Genomic DNA, 10,745 nt, shown 5'->3' on the forward strand with positions numbered 1-10,745 from the left:
AACCCTGGAACATCCAGCAACCATTCCTGCCCATGAGAAACCCATGTCTCTGTTATGGCCACAACATCATAGCACCAGGTACTGATCCATGCTCTAAGTTCATCACTTTTATTCCTGATACTCCTTGCATAAAAGCAAACACACTTTAACCGATCCCTTGGTTCCTTCCCAGGAAAATCCTTCCCACTAGCTGGTCTACCTCTTGCTACTGCCTCACCTGCATCAACGCTCACCTCTGGTATACAGCTCAGGTTCCCACCCCCCTGCCATACTAGTTTAAACCCTCTCGAACTACTCGAGCAAACCTTCCACCCAGGACATTGGTCCCCTTCCAGTTCAGATGCAACCATTGCTACAGGGATAGAGTTTAAAAACAGGGAGGTTATGCTTCAGCTGTGTAATGTGCTGCTGAGACCATTACTGGAGCACGGTGTACAGTTTTGGTCTCCTTACTTGAGAAAGGATGTACTGGCACTGGAGGGGGTGCAGAGGAAGTTCACCAGGTTTATTCCAGAGTTGAGGGGGTTGGCTTATCAGAAGAGATTGAGTAGACCGGGACTATAGTCATTGGAATTCAGAAGGATGAAGGGTGATCTTTTAGAAACCTGTAAAGTTATGAAGGGAATAGACAAGATAGAAGCTGGGAGGTGGTTTTCACTGGCAGATAAAACTAGAATTAGAGGGCGAAGGCTCAAAATAATGGGGAGCAGATCTAGGACTGAGTTGAGGAGGAACTTCTTCTTCCAAAGGGTTGTGAATCTGGAGAATTCCCTGCCCAGTCCTCATTGAATGTTTTTATGACAACGATAGATAGATTTTTGAATGGTAAAGAAGTTAAGAGTTATGGTGACTGAGTGGGTAAGTGGAGCTAAGTCCACAAAAAGACCTGCCATGATCTTTTTGAAAGGCAGGGCAGGCTATTTCTTCTCTTATCTTCTTTTCTATTCAAAATACAGGCTAGTTACAGTTCATTGGTAATTGGTCCCATGTAATTAGTAATCTGTGGCCTTTTCTTTTTTAGTGACCTATGGAATGACCAGTTCAAATGCCTATTACTACACTAAGGTCATGTCAAACCTCTTCCTGTCGACTGCAGTAGATACAGGGGTCACCTTTCAAACCATCCACAGCATGGCTGACTTCTGGAGTGTGAGTAGAGCTCGATGAATCCAGTATGATACATTTTTGTTAAAACATCTACAGTGCCTCATGTAGCATCTTCATTAATCAGAGCAAGTGCAACAAAGTATTCATAATAACCATTTGATGAGTTTGCAAAAGATCTTTTCAAGTAGCCTCATGTTTTCAGTGATAATGGACTGAGTAACGAATATATAAATGAGCAGTTTTACCTTAATATTGCAACAAAGTGTAAATAACTGACCGAGTCCTTTGTATTGAAGGGTCGAGATCTGTATATCTTCCGAATGTTCACAAAAACCTGAGGAGCTGTCAGTTGTGGTTCCCTCATAAAACTGAGATACTGCAGATACTTTATATTATTGAATGGCGACGCATTTCTGCAGCTGCTGTCACCTTCAGTGTTTCTGCTGCAGCAGTTAGACATTGTCATAAAATTTGGGTTAGCTTCACAGGATGGACTTGACCAGGGTCATAACTGAGACACAGAGAAGTGAAGGTATTGTCACTCTAGTCCAACCACTCCACAGCTTACCAAATAAATTCAAACATATTCCTCCATTTACCAAGAGTATCCATTTTAAATCACAAGGTATGTTAACCAGGTTTCACGATAATCGTTTATAATCAAAACCAATTCTCATGTACACACAAACGCACACACACATTCACACACTCACACACAATCTCTATCTCTCACACACACAGACACTCACCCACACTCTCTCTCACATACTCACACTCCTTCTCATACATGCACACAGACACACGGCTATTCTCATGCACCCACACACACGCATACATACATACACTCTCTCTCACACACATGCTCACCAACACACACTCACACACACACAAACACATCTGCACTCATGCATACTCTGTCTCTCTCACACACTCACACATGCTCACTCACACACACACACACACTCACACGCACACATGCTTAGTCATACACACTCTCATACACGCATGCACTTTTAGACTCTCACAACCATGCACTCTCATAAGCATGCACTCTCACTCACACACATATATTCACATCCACACAGACACACACACACCACCAACCATATACACATTTTCATCCACATTCTCTCATACATGTACATGTGCACACTCCCTTTCTAACACACACACACACACACACACACACACAGACACTATCACACAAACTAACTTTCTCACATACGCTCTCACACAGAAACTCACACGCACTCACTCATACACACACACACTCACTCTCACTTCACGCAGAGATGCATAGAAACTCACACACACATACATAAGTACACATACTGTCATTCTCAGGCACACTTGCACACATATACAAACACGCATACACACACTCACACACTCATATTGCACAGACACACACAGACTCTCTCCCTCTCTCTCACACACACAGTCACTCACGCACACACACACACACACGCGCACACACACACACACACACACACACACACACACACACACACACAGTCACTCGTGCGCACACAGACACACGCACAGTCATGCACATACACAGTCACTCATGCACAGACGCACACACTGTCACTCACGCACACACACACATGCACACACAGTCACTCAGACACACACAGACACACAATCACACACGCGTGCACACACACACACACACACACACAGTCACTCACGTGTACTCACGTGCGCACACACACACACACACACACACACACACACACACACACACACACACACACACAGTCACTCGTGCACACACACACACACACTGAGTCACACACACACACATACACACACACAGTCACTTCCGCATGCACACATACACACACACACTCACGCACACATACACACGCACAATCACTCACGCACACATACACACACAGTCACTCACGCACAGACACACACACAGTCACTCATGCACACGACATACACGCAGTCAGTCAAGCATACACACACACACATACACACACACACACACACACACACACACACAGTCACTCACGTGCACTCACGCACACACACACACACACACACACACACACACACACACAGTCACTCGTGCGCACACAGACACACGCACAGTCATGCACATACACAGTCACTCATGCACAGACGCACACACTGTCACTCACGCACACACACATGCACACACAGTCACTCAGACACACACACAGACACACAATCACACACGCGTGCACACACACACACACAGAGTCACTCACACACAGACGCACACACACACAGTCACTCGCATACACACATACACCCACAGTCACACACACACACAGACACACACACAGTCATTCACACACACACAGACACACACACAGTCACTCATGCACACAAGTTTCAAGAAAAAAATTGAACTGTCTGCAGAAATGCTTCTCCATTCAACCCTCAGATGAGTGCTGTCACACTCTAAAAAGCTGGCGGCTTTACTCAATGTCCTGGCTGCAGCCCATTCTCCTGCCCAGGGTTTCACCTCTTGTGGGTATCTCTTTTCATCTAACTTCCTCACCCTGACCCACAGGCTGTATCTAATCTGCTGGTGCATCTGCCTTCAGCATCATGGTATTTCTTTCATCTTCCTCCATCTCCAGCCAGGTCCATTGGAGTGAAAGAAAACAAAATAATAATGATATTGTGCGATGTTGGAGAGGAGGGGACACAGCAACACCCTGCTACCATCTGCAACTTGTAAGACAGGAGAGTTTGTTGCTGAGGGATGAATAGGGATGAGGATTCCATCCTTGGCCGACTGTCTGGAGTTTGCACATTCTCCCTGTGTCTGTGTGGGTTTCCTCTGGGTACTCAGGTCTGATCTCACAGTCCAAAGATGTGTAGGTTGTGTGGATTGGCCATGATAAATTGTCCAGAGTGTCCGGCGATGTGTAGTTTGGGTGGATTAGCCATGAGATATGCAGAGTTACAGAGATAGGGTCTGGATCTGGTTGGGATCCTCTTCAGAGGGTCAGGGAAGACCTGATGGGCCAAATGGCCTCTTTCCACACTGTCGAGATTCTGTGATTAACCCTGAGGATATTGACATCTTTCATAAGTTCAGTCACACAGTTTGTCACAACCTCAGCAACAGCCATTACAATAATAACCAATGCTACCTCCTTCCTGGTTTTAGGGAATACAGGCACATCTGCCCCATTCTGGTTAGCTCGTCTTTGTATGAGTCTGTTGGATGTAGGCATCGCTGCCTAGGTCAGCATTTATTCTGCATCCCTTGAGAAGGTGGTGGTGAGCTGCCTTCTTGAACTGCTATAGGTTGACCCACAATGCCTTGGTGGGGTGGGGGGGGGGGTGATTCTGAAGGACACTGAAGGAACAGCAATATATTTCCAAATCAAAATGGGAAGTGACTTGAAGGGGAGCCTGCAGGGGCTGGTGTTCACATGTATCTTCTGCCCTTGTCCTTCTAGATGAAAGTGGTCATGAGTTTGGAATATCAAAATGTGAGGCTGGATGAACACAGCAGGCCAAGCAGCATTCAGGAGCACAAAAGCTGACGTTTTGGGCCTAGACCCTTCATCAGAGCTCTGATGAATGGTCCAGGCCCGAAATGTCAGCTTTTGTGCTCCTGAGATGCTGCTTGGCCTGCTGTGTTCATCCAGCCTCACATTTTGTTGTCTTGGATTCTCCAGCATCTGCAGTTCCCATTATCTCTTATCTATGAGTTTGGAATATGTTGACTTGGTGAAGTTCTGCAGTGCATCTTGTAGATGGCACACATTGCTGCTAATGAGCATGGGTTTTGAAGAAAAGATGGTGGATGCTTTGTCCTGGATGATGTGAAGCTTCTTGAGTGTTGTTGGGGCTGCACTCATCCAGGGAAGTGGGAAGTTTTCCATCACACTCCTGACTTATGCTTTGAACATAAAAGCTTGGTGCTGGAGTAAGCAGTTCAGCCTCGAGCCTGTTCGGCAATGTAATACAATCATGGCTGATCTCATCGCAGCTCTCCGTAATCCTTCAAACCACTAATAATTAAAAATCTGTCCATCTCCTCTTTAAATTTATTCAGTGTCCCAGCATCCACCGCATTCTAGGGGAATGCATTCCACAGAAACACAGCAGTCTGAGAGAAGTAATTCCTTCTTGCCTCTGTTTGAAATCTGCCATTACTCACCCTAAAACTATGACCCCTCATTCTAGAGGGGTGACAGGCTTTGGGGAGTAAAGAGGTGAGTTACTTGCTGCAGAATTTGCAAACTCTGACTTGCTGTAGTATCCCATTTATATGGTGAGTCCAGTTGAGTTACTGGTCAGTGGTAACATCTGGGCGATTGGTAGCAGGGAATTCAGTGATGGTAATGCCATTGAATGTTTTATTTCAGATCTGCAGTATCTGTTGTGTGCATTCAAATACACATTAACTTTTGTGACCTCCAACCTTATCTGTTGATGGATTAATAGGTTTGTTCTGTCTATTCCTTCCTGTCCTGGTCAGTTTATTATTTCCCATTTTAATGCAGTTCTGTCATGCCTCGTCTGTGCTCCCTAGTTTACCATATCTTCTCAAAGTTGACCTGTTATCCCAAATTCCTAGTTCAGTGTGCGAATGTGCACTTGATATGTTTGCACACAAATAAAACAGTGAAGTATATAATAGGTTTTGGGAATGGTTTTTGATTGCTGTGAGAGTTTTACTACTGCAGTTACTGACTAGGAGCTGATGTTTGTTAGTTAAACATGTGGGTATCAGTTTTACCTGTCTTGTGAGGAAGGAGTTTTCAACTAAAATTACAGAAAGCTCATTAAAACAGACAACTAATGCTAGTACGCCGAAAATGCTCAGTCACAAATTTTACATTTTCAAACAGACAGGAACATTGTCCAGTATTTATATTGACCGAGCTGGAGCAATTTGTGTTGGAGAATACTGAATTAGGGAGAGAAACCTGGAATTGCTCAGCTTTTAGTTTTATGAAATGTTAACAGCAGAAACATGTGGTCTGACTTTGTGTTGTAGCTTGTTAGTGGTGCCAGTTGAAATACATTCATAACGTTCTGTTTTTCTACGCAAAACAGAAAAAAAAGTCATATATTTATTCAGACAAATGGATTAGAAACGTTCGGGCTGTGTTTTTGGGGGGGGGGGCAGAGGAAGCTGAGAGGAGATTTGATCTGGACCGATCAGTCGGGAGAAACTGTTCCCATGGCGGGGGTGGGGGGGGGGGGGGGGTGGTGACCGAGAAGAGGGGCCACGGATAAAATGCGATTGGCAAAAGAAGCAACGGTGACAGGAGAAAATACTTCCTGGTGTACAGAGTGGGATGAACTGCCTGAGAGTGTGGTGGGGGGTGCGGGTTCAACCGAGGCATTCGAGAGAGGGTTGGATTGTTATCTGAAAACGATGCGCTGGGTTCTACAGGGGGACGACAGGGGATCGCTCAGTGAATGGCTAATTGAAGAGCCAGCACGGCCACGAGGGGGCGAATGGCCTTCTTCCACACTGTCATAATTCAGCAGTTGCGGAATGACTGAATACAATGCATTCTCCTGCTATTCTCCCCGGCCAACCTGAGCTGGATTACCCGACCGTGAGAATTATTCTGGTGCTGTTAACCCTGGAGCACCAGCGGCGGATCAGGAACGTGATGGATTCCACCCCCCCTCCGCAACCGGGATCCCGCTGAGATTCCTGTTGGATCAGAAAATCTACGGCAGGCTATGATTGCAGCGAGGAGAGAGGCTGCTCTGATTCAGTGTCCCCAAAACTCCGAATTTCTCACCAACTCAGTTGCTAAATGCGAGGCGTTCTGTTCGCACTTCCCAACGTGAGCTGTGAGTGAAGGTCATGCCTAACTCTCAGCGCCAGGTGGCAGTCACATCACAGAAACTGTCCATCATGGGCCTCCTGCAGTGCCACAATGATGCCACCCGAAGGTTGCAGGAACAGCAACTCATATTCCGCTTGGGAACCCTGCAGCCCAATGGTATCAATGTGGACTTCACCAGCTTCAAAATCTCCCCTTCCCCCACTGCATCACAAAGCCAGCCCAGCTCGTCCCCTCCCCCCACTGCATCCCAAAACCAGCCCATCTCATCTCTGCTTCCCTAACCTGTTCTTCCTCTCAACTATCCCTTCCTCCCACCTATCCCTTCCTCCCACCTCAAGCCGCACCTCCATTTCCTACCTACTAACCTCATCCTGCCTCCTTGACCTGTCCATCTTCCCTAGACTGACCTATCCCCTCCCTACCTCCCCACCTATACTCTCCTCTCCACCTATATTCTTTTCTCTCTATCTTCGGTCCGCCTCCCCCTCTCTCCCTATTTATTCCAGAACCCTCACCCCATCCCCCTTTTCTGATGAAGGGTCTAGGCCTGAAACGTCAGCTTTTGTGCTCCTGAGATGCTGCTTGGCCTGCTGTGTTCATCCAGCCTCACATTTTGTTAGCTTGCATTCACACTGCTGTTTACATTTCTCCAAGATATCTTCTTTCGTTTATACTTTGTTAATGAAAATGAAAAGCCGCCTTTCTGACAGAAGAGTAATCCGCTGTTAGGACGAAGTCTCAGCCAGATGCAGGAAGGTGCTGATGAATTTTTAAACGTCCTGATGATATCAGCCAGCAAATGATTAGATTTCCTGAATCATGCTGGTGCTGAAAGTCTAACAGTGACAGAACTACAAAGCAAGGAATTCATTCCATACAGCTCCCCAACAGAATGTAGGCCATCAATAAATTCTTCAGCTTATTCTTCAATCAGCTGATGATGCCGTGGGTAAAATCCATGTACTAAATGTTAAAGAGTGAATGTGTATTTAGTTAACAACTTGTTGCACTGTCTGGGACATTTCCGAAATTCACTCTTGCAGCTTAGTCACTGCGGGTTTAGAATTTAAATTGTCCCATCAAAGGGCATTAGAGGGAAATTCAGCGAGCTGTGGACCAGGACAGTTCCCAGACACTGTTCCATCTCCGGGTGGCACTCCCATGGAAATTAGAAACCATCTCCTCAGAGCTGGGCAGACAACTGGAGGCTCCACTCACAGGCCATTCTCAGACGCTGCTGGTATTGTCTCAGTGTCACCCAGCACACCATGTGAACCACCCCAAAAACCCTCTTCCAACTGTTGCCTCTTGACATTCACTATCATTGTCATCACTGAATCCCCTACTATTCCCCTTTCAGAAATTCTATCTCTGTATCTTCTTGTGTCACAGGAAATCTGGCCCCCTATGAACAGCAGCTTACTTCTCTTCCATGCTTGTTTCCAGTTTACTGAACTTTTACAGGGTTTTAAAGACATCACTTAGATGCATATAATCTTATGGACTAGACAAAACCCCCTCAAAATATATCAAGGAGATAGCCTAGACCCTAATGATTTATTTCGTTTAGAAGCAAGTGTAAGGCATTGGGGTTCAGATGTGATTCAATTAGTCTACAGCCAGGCTTTAAGCAAAACATACTTTATTCTTACAAACAAAAAAACAAGACTTGACATAATTTAAATTCCATTGAAATACTTAATGAAATAATATATTATTTAACAATCATCAACTGTTCCAATACAGCGACATCCCATTACACACCCTATTTGGACCCAAATATTGACCCTTACAGTGCCCCACTAGTTACAGACTGCCATTTATTTCTGCTCTCGATTTTCTGTCTGATCGCCCAATCATTAATCCATGCCAGTACATTACCTCCCATTATGTATGGTTTGATGTTCCTAACCAGACTTTTATCTGGGACTATATCAAAAGTCTTTTGAAAACTCAAATTTACTGCATCCATCAGTTCAACCTTTCTCAATTTTGTCAGTAACATGTCCAAAAATCTCCAACAAGTTTGTCACAATCAATCCATTAATCAATGCTGACTATCATTATCATTCAAGTAAAAACCAAAAGAACTGCAGATGCTGTTAATCAGAAACTAAAACAGAAATTGCCAGAAAAGCTCAGCAGGTCTGGCAGCATCTGTCAAGAGAAATCAGAGTTAATGTTTTGGGTCAAGTGACCCAGTTCTGAGGAAGGGTCACTCAACCTAAAACATTGATTATCATCCAAGTGCCTGTTTATCTAATCTTTATTTAATAGATTCTAGTATTTTCCCTTCCCCTAATGTAAGGCTAACAAGTCTTTAGTTCATTGTTTCTTTCTCTCTTGCTCCCTCCTTAAATACTGACATTACATTTGCTACTTTTCAGTCCGCAGGATTCATTTCAGAATCTATTGAATTAACCACCAATGCATCAACTATCTCAGCACAATGTCCCGCACCACTTTGGGAGGCAGACAATCAGGTTCCAGAGGGTTATCAACTTTCAGCTCCATTAATTTGTCCAGTACAATCTTCTCACTAAAGCTACTTTCCTTCAACTCTACATTTGCCCCAACCAGTTGGATCTCTAATTCTGGGAAATTCATGTATCTTTTCTCAGTGAAAACAGACACACAGGAGTCATTTAGCTTCTCTGTCGTTTCTGTACTCCCCATTATTAATTCTCCTGATTCTGCCTGGGCCCACATTCTATTAACCCGGACATTTCCTTTAGATATCTAAAGGAGCCTTTACAGGCCCTTTTTTCTGTTTTTTACTGGATTGCATCCATACACTATTCTGCTAATAACATAACATGAATCATAGGATCACTTCAGAGCAGATAGGGGTCATTCAGCTTATTGAGTCTCACAACCATCCCAAAAGTGTTCTACCCAGTCCCAAAACTCCACCTTATCCCTGTAACCCCAGATTCCCTGTAGCCCACCCATCTAACCTGCACATCTTTGGACTGTGGGAGGAAACCCACGCAGACACAGGGAGAACATGGGCACTTCTCACAAACAGTCACCAGAGGGTGGAATCAAACCCAGGCTCCTGATGCTGTGAGGCAGCAGTGCTAACCACTGAGCCACTGTGCCACCCAAACCATGAGCATTCATTGAACAGGATGCCTTGCAGATGACTGAGATTTAGATGGGGGTGTTTCTGGTTTGGGATTTTGAAGGAGGCTACACATTCTGGAAAGTTAGTCTGGCACTGACCGATCTCCATCCCAATCCAAAACAAGCCATAATTTCAGAACTAGAAAATAGGGATTATTATAATATCGACTTCACAATATTATCACCACGAGAGTGGGAGCAGGCAGCACAATGTGATCTCAAGCCCTGCGATGGGGAGGTTGAGCCCTTGTGAGGATGTGGGCCCAGTGTGGCAGGTGCTTATAGACTGTGGTGTTGAACTGTTAATTGTGTTTCTGCCTTTTGGTAAGAAGAATGTAACATTTAACCTTTTAACATTGTTTTCCTTATTTTTCTGCTTTGTATCTAAGATTCTGTGCTTAGGTACCTTTGTACCTCAGATGGGGCCGTAAGCGACAACTTACATTGTTGTTGTGGGTACATGTGACAATAAATCTAACTCAGATACAGAGCCAAAGTTCAGAAAAGCAAACTACTTCAGCACCAGCCAAGGGGACTGAAACCTCTCAGCGTAGATTTCCGAATGTGGACTCCTGTTTAGGGGTTCAGCCAAGAGTGAATGCAGATCAAGGATTTGAACAGGTCCAGGATGTGGCAGATCCATTGCTCTCTGCCCTTATTCTGGATCTGGACGCCCGGCAGGCAAAGGTAGTTTTGTGATTT

At 44.9% G+C, this 10,745-nt stretch overlaps 1 protein-coding gene across 1 annotated transcript in view; it reads left to right on the forward strand.

Annotated features, from left to right (window-relative positions):
- The window catches only part of pkd2l1 (polycystic kidney disease 2-like 1), an 87,862-nt gene that overhangs the window by 23,819 nt on the left and 53,298 nt on the right, over positions 1–10,745 (forward strand). Inside the window, exon 3 of the mRNA XM_048551546.2 lies at positions 1,022–1,149. Within this exon, the coding sequence (XP_048407503.1) occupies positions 1,022–1,149 (128 nt within the window). The remainder of the gene's footprint in view (positions 1–1,021; positions 1,150–10,745) is intronic.

This window comes from Stegostoma tigrinum, chromosome 20, assembly GCF_030684315.1.
Source record: "Stegostoma tigrinum isolate sSteTig4 chromosome 20, sSteTig4.hap1, whole genome shotgun sequence".
NCBI lineage: Eukaryota > Metazoa > Chordata > Chondrichthyes > Orectolobiformes > Stegostomatidae > Stegostoma > Stegostoma tigrinum.